The sequence below is a fragment of the Ascaphus truei genome, chromosome 14 (genome assembly GCF_040206685.1).
Source record: "Ascaphus truei isolate aAscTru1 chromosome 14, aAscTru1.hap1, whole genome shotgun sequence".
In the NCBI taxonomy this organism is placed as follows: Eukaryota; Metazoa; Chordata; class Amphibia; order Anura; family Ascaphidae; genus Ascaphus; species Ascaphus truei.
The window spans coordinates 32157143-32173278 of NC_134496.1; the positions used below are offsets into that span (position 1 = coordinate 32157143).

Below are 16136 nucleotides of genomic sequence, written 5' to 3' on the forward strand. Positions count from 1 at the left end.
TAGCCGAGCTTCAATAATCAAAAAATAAATAGATGATACCGTTCTGTGGCTAACGAAATGCTTTTATTTGTGCGAGCTTTCGAGATACACAGATCTCTTCTTCCGGCGATGTTACAATGAATGAAGCAAGGATAACTTAAAAACAGTGTCTCTTGGAATGTTATCTGTGCTTCTCCTTCCCCCGGTGTGGATGTGTTTTATGGCTAAAGGTGTCAAAGGGTAACTGAAAGCAAGTGAAGAAAGAGTGTGCATGTGTATCAGTGTGAATAAAAATGAATGGAGAGCCCACAGTATAAACAGTGCTCTACACAAGGTGTGTGTGGAGTGAGAGGGATATAAATGGTGTGGGTGGGTGTGGAAATGTGAGAGTTTGTAGCACAACTAAAAGTGTGTGTGCATACTATGTGGTCCCTATTGGTGTATATGGATGGAAAAATAAGGAGTATTAGTATGTGTGAGAGACAGCTGTGTGTGCATACATATAGCACAGTATGTACAGACATGTCCTTTAGCGCTCATGGGAAGAGAGTTCGCTAGTGTCAGTAATGACTCATAAAATTTCGATCTCTGTTTAAACCATTGCTAAGTGTCCCGAACAGTTGCATAAATTTGTATTCATGCAACCGTCTCTCTTTCGGTGTTTTAAGATTACCTTTGAGTATGGCAACCCTCAGATCGTTCATCTTATGGCCAGAGTCAGAGAAATGTTCGCCAACAGGACTGTCTCTTGTTCCGCGTGTGATGCTGTGGCGATGCAGGTTCATTCTCTTGTTTAGCCCCTGTCCTGTCTCACCTATGTAGTAGCAGCCCCCTGGGCATTTCATGCACATGATGAGGTACACGACATTGCTGGAGGAACAGGTGAACCCTCCTCTGATTTTGTATTCCCGATTCTTGTGTGGTATTTGTATTGTGTCCGATGTGTAGAGCATTGCGCAGGTTTTGCATCTTGGGTCCTGGCATGGTTTTGTCCCGCATTCAGTTGTACTGCTGAATACTTTACTCCTCACCATAATATTCTTGAGATTATGGGGTTGTCTGTATGATAATAAGGGTGCTTCAGGGAAGACCTGTTGCAGTCTTGTATCTTCCTGGAGGATGGGTTGTAGTTTCCTGGCGATCTTGCGTAGGTCTCCTAGGTGTGGGTTATATGTGACCACCAAAGGAACCCTGTCGCTTGTCTCCTTCTGTTTGTATTCAAGGAGATCACTTCTTGGTATTCTGGTGGCTTTGTGAATTTGCTGGTCTACAATTCTGTGGTTATATCCACGGTTTATAAAGTCTGATCTCAAGGCTTTAATCCGCTGGTCTCTGTCTGCTGTGTCGGAGCATATCCGGTTGTATCGTATGGCTTGACTGTAGATGGTTGCATGTTTGGTGTGTGTCGGGTGGAAGCTGTTGTCCCTCAAATAGCTGGCTCTGTCTGTAGGTTTGCGGTATACAGAAGTCTGTAGTTGGTTGTTCTTTATAGTAATTGTGGTGTCTAGAAAATGTACTTCATCCGGGGAATGGGTGAGTTTGAGGTTGATGGTCGGGTGGAAAGTATTGAAGTTGTCATAGAACTGTAGGAGGTCCTGTTCGCCAGAGGTCCAAATCAGGAGGATGTCATCGATGTAGCGAATTTATGTAACGATGTAGCATTGAATTTATTCTGACCCATAACTACTTCACATTTGGAAATGACACATACCTCCAGACAACCGGGACCGCTATGGGTACTCGGATGGCGCCACAGTATGCCAATCTGTTCTGCGCAAAACTGGAAAGTGACTTTCTGTCCACCTGTCACTTGAAACCCCTTACATACCTTCGCTACATCGATGACATCCTCCTGATTTGGACCTCTGCCGAACAGGACCTCCTACAGTTCTATGACAACTTCAATACTTTCCACCCGACCATCAACCTCAAACTCACCCATTCCTCGGATGAAGTACATTTTCTAGACACCACCATTACTATAAAGAACAACCAACTACAGACTTCTGTATACCGCAAACCTACAGACAGAGCCAGCTATTTGAGGGACAAAAGCTTCCACCCGACACACACCAAACATGCAATCATCTACAGTCAAGCCATACGATACAACCGGATATGCTCCGACACAGCAGACAGAGACCAGCGGATTAAAGCCTTGAGATCAGACTTTATAAACCGTGGATATAACCACAGAATTGTAGACCAGCAAATTCACAAAGCCACCAGAATACCAAGAAGTGATCTCCTTGTATACAAACAGAAGGAGACAAGCGACAGGGTTCCTTTGGTGGTCACATATAACCCACACCTAGGAGACCTACGCAAGATCGCCAGGAAACTACAACCCATCCTCCAGGAAGATACAAGACTGCAACAGGTCTTCCCTGAAGCACCCTTATTATCATACAGACAACCCCATAATCTCAAGAATATTATGGTGAGGAGTAAAGTATTCAGCAGTACAACTGAATGCGGGACAAAACCATGCCAGGACCCAAGATGCAAAACCTGCGCAATGCTCTACACATCGGACACAATACAAATACCACACAAGAATCGGGAATACAAAATCAGAGGAGGGTTCACCTGTTCCTCCAGCAATGTCGTGTACCTCATCATGTGCATGAAATGCCCAGGGGGCTGCTACTACATAGGTGAGACAGGACAGGGGCTAAACAAGAGAATGAACCTGCATCGCCACAGCATCACACGCGGAACAAGAGACAGTCCTGTTGGCGAACATTTCTCTGACTCTGGCCATAAGATGAACGATCTGAGGGTTGCCATACTCAAAGGTAATCTTAAAACACCGAAAGAGAGACGGTTGCATGAATACAAATTTATGCAACTGTTCGGGACACTTAGCAGTGGCCTAAACAGAGATCGAAATTTTATGAGTCATTACTGACACTAGCGAACTCTCTTCCCATGAGCGCTAAAGGCCATGTCTGTACATACTGTGCTATATGTATGCACACACAGCTGTCTCTCACACATACTAATACTCCTTATTTTTCCATCCACATACACCAATAGGGACCACATAGTATCCACACACACTTTTAGTTGTGCTACAAACTCTCACATTTCCACACCCACCCACACCATTTATATCCCTCTCACTCCACACACACCTTGTGTAGAGCACTGTTTATACTGTGGGCTCTCCATTCATTTTTATTCACACTGATACACATACACACTCTTTCTTCACTTGCTTTCAGTTACCCTTTGACACCTCTAGCCATAAAACACATCCACACCGGGGGAAGGAGAAGCACAGATAACATTCCAAGAGACACTGTTTTTAAGTTATCCTTGCTTCATTCATTGTAACATCGCCGGAAGAAGAGATCAGTGTATCTCGAAAGCTCGCACAAATAAAAGCATTTCGTTAGCCACAGAACGGTATCATCTATTTATTTTTTGATTATATATATATATATATACACAGAAATAGCCGTGTCAGTCCAGTTGCGATAGTGCAGAATAAATGAGTTCTTCAGTATTAGGTGATACCTTTTTTATTTGGATTAACAATTTATGTCATAGGACAAGCTTTCGAGAGTTTTCCTCTCTTCTTCAGGTCAGCAACACCATACCAGTATAGCAATACTAGACCTGAAGAAGAGAGGAGAACTCTCGAAAGCTTGTCCTATGACATAAATTGTTAGTCCAATAAAAAAGGTATCACTGAAGAACTCATGTATTCTGCAATATATATATATATATATATATATATATATTTTACAGGGAATGCACTTGCCCGCATGCTCGGGGCGAGTGCAATATGTCCACTGTCGAGTGGTTCGGCGTCTCCCGGCATTTTCCTGCATTTTCAGTGTCTACCCGGCATCTCCCTTGAAAATGGCCACGCTGCGTCAAATGATGTGCGTTGCCATGACAACGAAACGCTACTTGACGTCATGACATCAAGTCCAACAAAGCGGCAGCGGAGTGGGCACCTAACCGCAGGGGCTAGGCTCCCCTCTTCCCTGGTCCACATGCGGCTTCTCCTCTCCCCTCCTCCTCGGCATGCTGTTTCTCTCCCCCCCTACCCCGTTGGAGTCCCTGCGCACAGGAGGAAGGGGTAGAGAGTCCTCACTGCAGTTGAGGGAGTCCTGTGCGTCGGGAGGAATGGGGGAGTCTCCACGCTCCAGGTGAGCGAGTCCCCGCTCTGTGGGGAGGAAGCATGGTTGAGGGGGGTCAGGCAATTGCTGCACGTTGGGCAGCTGTGGTGCCAGTGGGGAGCTGCTGAGGTACGATGAACAGACTAAGTGTGTGTGTCTGTCTGTGTTGGTAGGTGTGTGTGTGTTTGTCTGTGTTGGTAAGTGTGTGTGTGTGTATGTGTGTCTGAGGTTGTAAGTGTGTCTGTGGTGTTATGTGTATGGGTGTAACTGGAGGGGAGTGAGGATGGAGGGGGGAGAGGATGTGAGATTGAGGGGGAGAAAAGATAGAGGAGGAGAGAGGATGGAGGAGAGGGAGAAGCGAGAGAGGATGGGGATAGGGAGGCGAGAGAGAGTATGGGGAGAGGGAGGAGAGAGAGAGGATGGGGGAGAGAGGAGAGAGAGGATGGGGGGAGAGGGAGGGAGAGAGTGGGGGGTAGAGGGAGGAGAGAGAGAGAGAGGATGGGGGGAGAGGGAGGAGAGAGAGCATGGGGAGAGGGAGCAGAGAGAGGGTGGGGAGAGATGGAGGAGAGGGTGTGGGGAGAAGGTGGGGAGAGATGGAGGAGAGGGTGGGGAGAGAGGGAGGAGAGGGTGGGGGGAGAGTGAGGAGATGAGAATGGGGGAGAGAGAGGATGGGGGGGGGGGGTAGAGGAAGGAGATGCAGAATTGTAGACTTGTGCCACTACAGATGTGGCAGATTGTTTTGGGAAAATAAAATGGGAAAAGAATGATACAGAGAGACGCAGAATTTTTCTTATTAGGAATTTATTCAATTTTTTTAATTGGGGGCGGGGCCAGGGACGGAGCTAGGGGGCAAGTAGCTTTTTTGGTTGGGCGAGTAGCTTTTTGTGTAATTTGTCAAGCCCTGCAAATATGTACACACACACACACACACACACACACACACACACAAACACACAAACGGGTCTAGGAAGGTATCAACAGAAAGAAAAATGGATTAATTTGGTTCCAGCAAAAACACAAGTCAAATATAACCCTATGATCTCTGCTGACCAACATGGCCATGTAGGAATAATATTCTCCTATTTATACCGTATCTCTGCTCCTTCTGGTCTCTTCTGAAGCAAAACCAGCAAATCTTTGCAAAAAAAAAGTTGAAAATAAATAAATTACATAGTTTTTAAAATAAATAAGAAACTAACACCAATCTCGTTTTGGCAAAACCTAAACATGAGAACATTTTAGAAGCAAGAAATCTGGTAAAAATTGCTACCTCTTAAACCACACACACAGACAAACAAACATATACTGTACTGTACACACAGACACAATATACTGTATATATACAATCCCTGCTTTCTTTGGTGGAACATAGTGCAGAATACATTCGTTTTCCTGTGCAGCGTAATTGGTAAATACAATGCAGACATGACCGTGTCTTTACTTTCTCAGCCGAATCACTGACCAATGCATTTCCCTTCATATTCTGCTGTGGATATGTGCGAGGTTTCATCAGCCCATTAATACAGCACGATGTCTTTGTGTGCTGCACAGGTGTCAGTTAAAGTGGTGCCTATTTGCATCCAGATAAAGGGCTGGATATATAGCAGATACGATAAACAGGCACAAAGCAGCAGCTGTTTTACATTAGTGCTTCTCCTTTATAGAACTGATCCTTCTTTAAATATATTTGAAGCCGATGTGTTATATATATATATATATATATATATATATATATATATAATTTTTTTTAAGTTATGGTGGGTGTAAAAGGCAACAAGAAACCTCCACCGTATTGCATATAGCAAATAAAAAGATCACTTGTGAGCACATTCACATGTCTTAGGCTGGTCTGCAACCCTACCTTTCATCATTATCCCCAGCATTCGGTGCTTTCACTGCAGCAAGGGATTCTGGGAAATGACATGCAAATGTGTAACCTTTTGTCTGAAAAACCATTGTTACATGGAGCCCATATAAGCTAATGCTTGCTGTTAACACAGCTTTAAAGCACAGCATGGGAATCAGATGCAAAGCCAGAGAAACCATTCACAGACATGTTTCAACCTTAATGGGTATCATCAGTGTGAAGTTGGTTGTACTGCTGGCTTTGCAATTTTCAAGACTGTAGAGTTTACCATTACGTTTTAAGTTATGGTGGGTGAAAAAGGCAACAAGAAACCTCCACCGTATTGCATATAGCAAATAAAAAGATCACTTGTGAGCACATTCACATGTCTTAGGCAGGTGTGCAACCTGGAGCACTCCACAGAGCACAAGGAGCAGAGGACAGAGGGTTTGATTGCCTTTTTCATTGACTGTTTTGGATCTCTGGTGCCTTTATGCGATCTCTGTCCTGCCTACAGTGTATAACTATTAGCAACTTTCTGTATTGTTTGGTCAGACTTTCTATAGGGTATGGAAGGCTTAGGGAATTACCTCTGGGACCAGGGGGAATGGGCCAGATGAAGAGGTAGTCCCTCAAAACGTCGCCCCCCCTAGCTTGCTTTCTTTTCTCCATATTGTGTTTTTTCCTTATGTTTCATGTGTTTTTTCCTTATGTTCCCCTTCTCCTTCTTTCCCCTCCACCCCTCACTTTGAGACATTTCCCATGGTGACACTTTGTTTTTTGCTTACACATTTGCTATAATTCCGGTTTATTGTTAGTGTCAGTAAATTTATTTACCTTCATGACATTTATATTCATTAGAACATTTAACCATTAGACAGAGAGTGCTGGTACTTGCATACTGTAGGTGTGACAATAATATGTTTGATCCATAATCAGTCATTGACACTTGTGTATTTTCCTACCTGGACCGCCCACTGACCGGGATGATATCTCTTTTTTTGTAGAAGCACGATAGCCAATTCACTGTGATACAGTTAGTGGGAATGCTTCGAGGCATAGCTTCTGGGATGAAATATTTATCCGACATGAACTACGTGCACAGGGACCTGGCTGCCAGGAATATCTTGGTCAACAGCAACTTGATTTGCAAAGTCTCTGACTTCGGCCTCTCTCGCGTCCTGGAGGATGACCCTGAAGCAGCTTATACCACTAGGGTAAGTCTATAATGGTCATTATAGGGCCACAACCCCATAAGTGATGTGAAACCCTTAACAAAGGTAGTTTACTCTGTTTTTTTAATTTAAATATTTCTTCACCATACAGTAGATGTTTGTTTTCACTTCTCTAGTTTCTTCCCTGCTCATAGATTTTGTTTAAACTGTGCATTTTATTCCCAAAGTTTGAGCGTAATTTTATATGGCTGCTAAGCCCTTCCGACTTAGTGACACTAGTAGACTTCAAAGAACCTTATCAGAGATGAATAATATGCCTTTTTTTCCAATAAGATCCTTTGTTGTCTGCATGTAATACAGCTTAGCGCTGCCTGGTGAAGCGGAGAAAGCGAGAAGAAACAACTGGACTTTCAGATTTATAAATGCTAATGTAATTTTGTACGTAATTTATTATTTACTTCTCTACATTTATCATTATTTTTCTGTTCTTTTACCCATCAGGGAGGTAAAATTCCCATTAGATGGACAGCGCCTGAAGCCATAGCCTACCGAAAGTTCACGTCGGCCAGCGACGTGTGGAGTTATGGGATAGTCATGTGGGAGGTCATCTCGTACGGAGAAAGACCCTACTGGGAAATGTCTAACCAAGATGTGAGTCCTTTAAGCATTATCTCTTCAGTTTCCAGGAGGAGAAGACCTTCTGATGAGTCACCACCCATCAGGCTCCTGCTATCTTGCTTCCAACAAATATGTCTTATCTGAAGAAGAAACCTCTGTAGTCTCTTACTTATACCTTACTTTTTATTAATGGGGTATGATAGCAACGTAAAATGTATGACGTTGAACCCACCACTTGTCAACAACGTATAACAAAATAGGACAGTCATTTTATTTGGTTTTATACTACGTCATTTAGATTTTTCTTTAATTAATACAAAAAAAGAGTAATGGTAATATTAATTATGATGGTAATTACGGTATCATCATTATTAAAAAGGGACAGAAAGGTGAATGAAGGAAAAGATTATATTCACTCATCGTTGTGATCAATTCCTAGCCTTGGTTCTTCTAATATATTCTAATATTTCCTCTCTGTTAATATCCCTCTCTCCTAGGTCATAAAAGCAATAGATGAGGGGTACCGCCTACCTCCCCCTATGGACTGCCCCATTGTACTGCACCAGCTTATGCTAGACTGTTGGCAGAAGTGTAGAAATGACCGGCCCAAATTCGGCCAAATTGTCAACATCCTGGACAAGCTTATACGAACCCCCAGTAGTTTGAACCAGTTGGCCAACAGCTCTTCATGGTAAGGATATAATAATGTATGCTGCGGAGGGGGCATGGATGATCAACTGTATTAATATTTTCTAGTAACACAGCTTTATAGTGACATAGGCCCATTTTTACTAAGTAGTGCTATGCCATAAGACACCTTCAATTGAATGGGCAAAAAAGCTGTCTTCAGGTGCGGGAAGGTGTCTTATGGAATAGTACTACTTGGTGACTATAGGCCCAGATTCACCAAGCTCCGTTAGCCTATTTAATGTGACATTAACCTAAGTTAACACCCATTAATAATAGGCAGTTTTTACTAAAGCAATTAACGGGATGTTAGCCATGTTTTACTCTTGCAAAAAGCATGGTGTTATTTCTCACGGCTGTTATTCTAAATGATATGTAGATGAACCTAAATTATATTCATCCCATACACACAAAGCTTCGTTAAGGGTAATGCCTGGAGATACGCATGGTTATTTAAGTCCTAACTAGAGATGGGTGAATCCGCCCAAATCCGTTTCTCAGATTTTCTTGCATTTTCCCCCCAAAATTCGTTTCACGGTGTAAAATCTGCGGACGGATTTGGTCGGTTTTAATCGGCGCAGATTCATCAAAATCCGCCATTGGATACAATCCGTTGACGGATTTGTAATTCTGCAAACCTCCCACAGGTTGCGGAATCCAAAGTGTGTATTGATGGTAAAAAATCCGCAAAATGCGAACCGCCCAATTTGAGATTAATTTGTGGAAATCCGCGGACCAAAGGAACCGTCCAATCCGCTGCAGATCCAAATCCACCTAAAAAAAAAGTTGCACTTCTCTAGTCCCAACTAACTCCACCATTACTCCCATCCAGACACTGAAATGGGACTTACTCTGGAGGAAAACGGGTCAAGTGGGAGATCAATCTAGAAGGGTGCCCATTGACTTATATATCTCCAAATAGATTAACCTATACTTCACGTGATGAAATACTGTACCTGTAGATAAACCTGAGACACCTGGATCTCTGTCTCCCTTAGAAATGTATAAAACTTTCACATGAGCTCGTGAACCATGCAAAATGTGTCCTCGGTGACTGCAGCCGTGGCTTCCTTCACTACTCAGAGTTTGCAAGTGATTTGCTAAGTATTACGTCCAGGTGTACCACAATTTATTTTAACATGCTAAATTGCAAATGTCTCTAAAATCTCTTAAATAGTCACTTTCGCTTAGTGCTGAGACTGCATTACAACCAGGGCACACACCATGTTTCGGGCACCTGATGATTTGTTGCTATCTCTATATCTATCTATCACCTAGCAACGGTATCTACAGATTTAGCCCAATTTACTGTGCCCAGAGCTGCGGGATGAAAAGCAAAATGCTGCGGCTCCGGGGACTGTAAAATCTGTGGCTGCTTTGCGAGGGGGGGGGGGGTGGGGGTCTGTTATTCCAAATGGGACCTCCCACAGAGACATTTCCTGCTGCCGAGTGTTCCTCCTGGAGGGAAGAACCGAGGGTTCCTTCCTCCGGCAACGTGAATACTACTGTAAGCCTGGCTACATCTGTATCTATCCATTCCTGTCTGTCTATCAACATGTACCTTATTTCTATCTCTACCTCTGGTATTTCCAGCCTTAATAAGGGCCGGTCTAAGTTTTTGTTTTTTGCTTGACCCCCCTGTAAAAAAAAGGGGGGGGGGGCCCTGGCGTCATGTGATGTCATGTTTCCATGGCTACACACACACAACCTCTCTGCTGGTCTTGGGGCCCCACACTCCCTCCTTGTCCTCCTCCTGGTCAGTGCCGGGATCCAACTTCCGACTGGGGGGGGGGGGCACCCCATGCTCCCTCCTAAAGCTCTCTCCTGTCTGGTCAGGTAAAAGTTGGATCCCGGCGCTGAGGAGGAAAAGGAGGGAGCACAGGCCCCCGAAGGCAAGGGGACCAAGGTAACCACCTTGACCGAAGGCAGGCCCTGCAACGGTTGTGTGTGTGGAGTCTTTTTCTAACACGTCTATTTATTTATCTATCTACCATCTGTCTATCAAATATATATCTCCCAATCCAAATAATTACTTTCACATTTCTTGAAATAGGACAAAGTACAATTTATTTTTCTAAGTTACTTTGACCACTGATTTTCCCCATGTACCAGTGAGAATATTAAGGGCTCATTGTCTTTTGACAGGCAGGATCCCAGTGTGCAAGATTCATTCACTGTGACTACTATTGTAGAGTGGCTCGAAGCAATCAAGATGACCCAGTACACAGAGAACTTCACAATGGCAGGCTATGTGACACTACACTCTGTGGGATACTTAAACAACAGGTGAGAGCAGTGACCCTTTAACCTTGGTAATCATCCGGTATCCAATCTCCATTCAACATCTACTAGTTGGTTCAGTCCAAACGATATTTGATCAAATCAGCAACCCACCTAGTCATTTTTATTATATATCCTGCACCTAATGAATTATATATAGTACACATATATAGTACACATATAGTACTGTACACACAGTCTTAGCAAGCTCAGAATCCAAACCCACTACATTGTACATATATTTGTGTCAATTGGAGTGCCACTAGGATGGTTACCTAATGCATCTGGAGGAAGGTGTGTACTTAGGGTTGCCAGGTTGCTTCTTCAAAAATACTGGACAATGGTGAAAGGTGCAACGCGCTCAAGACACACACATACACACACATGCACACACCTCTCTCTCCACTCTCAGTTCCATGCTGTTTTCTCCTCTCCTTGGCCCCACCCTCAGGCTCCTGACACCGCCTCCCGATTGGTTGCTCCTGGGTAATACAGCCAATCAGGATGGAAGAAGCTGCCCAGCCCCTAGCAACAGCGCTGCTTTCTCCCTGCTCTGGGAAATCCCGGGGCTCCCCAAGTTGGTCAGATCACTACAGTATGTCCAGAGAGGTAATACTGGACACATACATGTGCTGTATTACCTCTCATTTTTTACTGGACAGTGTCCAAATACACGACAGTCCAGTTCAATACTGGACACCTGGTAACCGTAGGTGTACTTGTGTTTTAAAGGTAATTAAATTAAGAAGATGAGCTTTCAGATTGGTCCTAAAGACAAAGAGAGGAATATCATGGTACGGTGCGGACTACAGTATATAGCTACAATCTCCTGAACTTCTTCTATGCAGTATCCCACCCCTTCTCATTTACTTGCTTGCTCTGAACACATTTACAGCCAGCAGCTGTGTGGGTATCTGAGCATACATCCCTGTTTATGCACAATTCCTTCTCAATTCTTTCTTTGCCGTCTTAAAGAGAAAACGACCACCCTCCCCTCCTCTTTCTCTGGCACTCTTCTCCACCCAGGATTTGGTTCTTTTTGTATTCTTTCCCAACGTGACCCCATATTTCATGTGGTGAGAAGCAGTTTACACAGTTTTAAGTTTATCATTAGCTGTCTTACCATACCCATTTTAGGTTATGTGTCAAAATGTTCCTTGAGCAACTTGAGTAAAAGCTAGGCCTATACATATCAATTAATACATCCCTATAGGTTTTTATATACAGTATATGTGCTGTTTTGCATCATTATTGCACTGGTTTCGCATCTGGGAATCTTTGCTATATTCTGTACAAATATAGCCAGCTGCATTATTGTTTGTGGTGAGTTATGTTGGGTTACAGTATAGTATATTTTAATATTTAAGCATTGCCATCTTTGGAAACATAGTGGGATATATTGTTATCACCAAGAAAATCTGTATTTTTCACGGACTTTGCTAAGCAATGTTTTTTCTCTACTCTCTTAGCGAACTCAGCAAAATTGGAATTACGTTAGCGGGGCACCAGAAAAAAATCCTCACCAGCGTACAGAACCTTCAAGCACAAGGGACACATCTGCAAATATAACACCATTCATATTCCCCATTTTCTTGATACTCAGCAGGGATCTTCTCTATTCTACCAGAGGCAGTATGTTCAGAGCCAATAACTGTGTTCCCATTCACGTCCAATGGACAAAGTACTCCAGGGAACCATCTGCTCATCCCACAATGGAAAAATCAGCTTTTCTGAAGGGTGATAAAAAATGGCACAAGTCAGGACATATGACTAAAGTGCCTTTGAATAGGTGTTTTGGATGGATGAAATTCAGAAGACGCAACATTACACAATATCAAGACATTTAAGCCAAACGTTCATTAAAAGTACAAAACATTAAGAGACAATGATTTTTAATGACACAATGTTTTTGGTATATTATGGGAGGGTCAGATATTATGCTGATTACTGGACAGCATCTCAACTTGTCCTTATTGTCATACACATCCTAAAGAAGTAATGGACCTCATCTACATGGAACAGTGCAGACCATGGTGGGACATGCGTCACCATGTTCGTGAGATGTTCCTCACATGGCCAATTAGGAGGAGCTCTTCCTGATATGAAGAAACATTTCAGCCTTTGCTGAAGAACTCACTTTTAACACATTACGAGGGTGACGATGCGGGGATCCATAATGAACATTATCCCTGAGCATTGCATCTTCAGATACCATTATATGTTCCAAATAATTCAACAGTCAGTCATTGAAGGCTGGTGGCAAATGCATTCCAATGCATTATATCTGTGTGTATTTATGAATAAACAATATGTATATTTTGATTTTCATATCCCATGTCTGTAGCCATCCCACTTATGACCCATTCACAATGCATTGTAAAGAAACTTTAATAAAATACATGTAGCATTTGTATTGCCTTGACAGCAGTGTCTGAATAATAGAAGTTGCGTTCTACCAATGAAACAAGGGTACTTTTATATACTGTATATATGTAGAGATCTATTTATAAAGCTCAATGATTTTGCTGTATGCTTCCTGCTCTTGATACTGAACTACCGTATCAGCTTTGTTCAATTCAGACTATTCCAATAGAAAAGAGATTAAATTAGCTCTGCTTTTGCCTTGCTGTAGAATGCAATACAAACCACTCGCACAAGCATGAAATTCAACACGTTGCAATTTGTGAGTCTCTTCAGCTAAAGAGCCTCGGTTCATCACACCGGAAATACTGTGAATATTACCAATTATTGCTGGTAATAAAACCTCTCTTTTCTAAGGCAGAGACATTACATGTATATACATTTTTTAATGTCCTTAAACCAACAGTGGAACCACATAAAATATTCATATGTGGAGTAAAAATGGAATTGTGGAATGTGTTATGGTGGTGAGAAATTTGTAATGAGATAAAGCTGGGTTAAGGACTGATCTGCTGGTGATATCATGAATAAGTAGAGAGGTTTAGTAAGGGACTTAGCCATGTTAGCTACACTGGGACCTGATTCGGAGATTTGGAGGTACAGTTACAGCCCCATATAGGAGTAAAATTCACCAATGCCATTGACATGTGTAGAAGGTTAAATCTGGGTTTCCCCAAAATGTAGACACCTAGTAGCCGTCATAAATCATCTCGTTGGGCCTGTTACACCGCCGTTTTTTTCAGTGTATTTATCACGGTATTCAGAAAGCCTTCATGAAGGCTACTAGAATAGGCCTCTTTCCCCAACCCAAAACTTATGAGGATCGGCGATGTGATATTCGCCTCTCTCAAAAGGTCTCACCCGTGAATCTGCAGCGATCTGGCCCAGCTGCATAGAGAGCTGCACAGAGAGAGACGCCTCTCCCTGCGCATATCTCGCCAGCAATCGTAGGGTTTTAATAAAAAATGGATTACTAGTGTACGTGAGCAGGGGGTCTCCGGAGCAGAATGCATTGATTTCAGGTCCGGGGACTCCCTGCTTCCCGAGATATAGACCCCGTTATGGGGTGCTGGTATTTCCTATGCATTTAAATGTCTGATGTCATGTGACCGTGGGATTTACATGCATAGGAGATACCGGCACCCCATAACAGGGCCTGTATCTCAGGAAGCAGGGGGTCCCTGGACCTCAAATCAAATGCGGCTCTGCTCACGTTCACTAGTATTCATTTTTTTAATTAAAACAGCTTCATTACCTTAGCGGCTAGCTGCTAAGGCAATGAAGGGGTCCAACCTCAATAGCCTGTTTATTGGAGACAGAGGGGGTGAATGAAGGGGGTAATAGCCCCATGGTGGGTGGTTAGGCCTGCCGTGAAGGTTGTGGGAGGAGTTAACCCCTTCACTACTATAGCGGTGGGAATCCGCTATGTTAATGAAGGGTTTAACCAGTCTTGCTACCCCCCGGAAGGCCTAAACACCCACCCTTGGGAATACTACCCATTTCACCCAATTCCTCTATCCCCAATAAACAGAAATACACACAATAACCCTACTACCCACTTCCTCTACCCCTAACAACCCCCTCCCTCCCCCCCCAACACATACAGTACAGTGATAGGCAAAATTACTATTATCCAGATATGGATAATAGTGCATTTGCCCATTCAAAATCAAACATTTGCTAGCTAGCATAAATAAAGTAAATAAAACTTTCTACTTACACCTGCCATCATGAAGGGCATCCTCATCAGCATACTCCAGGTCCATGTCCTCCGTTGCCAGCAAGCGTACATGAAAAAATACAATCTAATGACCCTTAACCCCTTAATCACCTTAGCGATTAATAACCACAATATTAATTAAGGTGTTAACCCACCATCCCCCGCTACCCACCCGGGTGGCCTAACCACCCACTCAAGGGCCACTGTATCCACCCTTTACCCATTGATTGCAATAATGGCTTATCATGCCCATATTATATGGGTATGATGTATCACTGTGTCAGTCAATGGCCAACCTAGTAAAACAAGCCATCCAAATTCCAAACAATTTAATCAAAACAATAAACAGGAATAGAAAAAATACCAATCAATTCAAAACAAGCCTTTGCAAAAAATGCATTGCCTGTCACTGTATTTATCTGTACCCTAAAGGGACACAGATTAATACATTAGCAGTCAATGGGCAATGAAAAACATAAAAATAAATAAATACAATAAAAAAAACAATAAAAGACATTTACATACATTCAATATTGATCTTACCTTTAGAAGTCTTCACCCTCCAAATCCTGGCATATTAGGAAGCTCTCGACCCGCAACATCATCACCCGCAATCTGTCTCCATCCATCTTGAAGAACAGCATCAGGTACCAAAATCTTCATTCTTCCATCTTCTTCATCTTTCTTCTATCTTCCTCTGTCATTATTTTTTTATTTTCTTTAATCTTCCATCTTCTTTCTTTCAATCCAAAACCCCATGGTAAATCCAAAACGGATGTTGCCACATCGAAATCTTCCGCTAAAATGAGACGTACAGGCCTTATATAGGGCCTGTGACGTCACATTTTAGGGTCAGGTGGTATAGCTCCAATCCCATTGGACGCTGTATCATTTTTTTTCATCTCCAAGGGAGGTACATCACATCCCTAAAACCATATGGCTAATATCACATGGTATTACAGCCAATGTGATTGAAGACAATCCCTTTGGTTCCTGTGCCATGTGTTTTGTTCCATTAGTTAAAAGGATGTGACATCATCCCTTAAAGTGATGTCACATCCTTTTTACTCATGGAACATATCACATGGTACTGGAACTTTTTTTTCTAAGTCCCTCTCTCGTCGCCGCTTCTGAAGCTTCTCACCAGTTTCACGCCAACTTTTTCTGGCGTGAAGAATTTGGGAGGAAATCGCCATTCTAGAGCCGCGAAAAGCCTCGATAAGCCTCGATAAGCTCACCGAGGCTACTAGAATAGCACGAATTTCTAAACTGGCGAT

The 16136-nt window shown here is 42.9% G+C and overlaps 1 protein-coding gene across 3 annotated transcripts in view; it reads left to right on the forward strand.

The window, feature by feature from the left end:
* Nucleotides 1-13812, forward strand: part of LOC142465905 (ephrin type-A receptor 3-like) — a 183031-nt gene extending 169219 nt beyond the window's left edge. For 2 of the 3 annotated variants that reach the window (XM_075570336.1, XM_075570337.1), the window contains 5 exons: nucleotides 6966-7175; nucleotides 7635-7784; nucleotides 8249-8442; nucleotides 10584-10724; nucleotides 12188-13809. In XM_075570336.1, coding sequence (XP_075426451.1) covers nucleotides 6966-7175; nucleotides 7635-7784; nucleotides 8249-8442; nucleotides 10584-10724; nucleotides 12188-12287 — 795 coding nt within the window. In that variant the 3' untranslated portion in view covers nucleotides 12288-13809. Of the gene's footprint in view, nucleotides 1-6965; nucleotides 7176-7634; nucleotides 7785-8248; nucleotides 8443-10583; nucleotides 10725-12187 lie in introns of all 3 variants that reach the window. The other variant, XM_075570338.1, reaches the window with a different exon arrangement.
* The last annotated feature ends 2324 nt before the right edge of the window (nucleotides 13813-16136 follow it).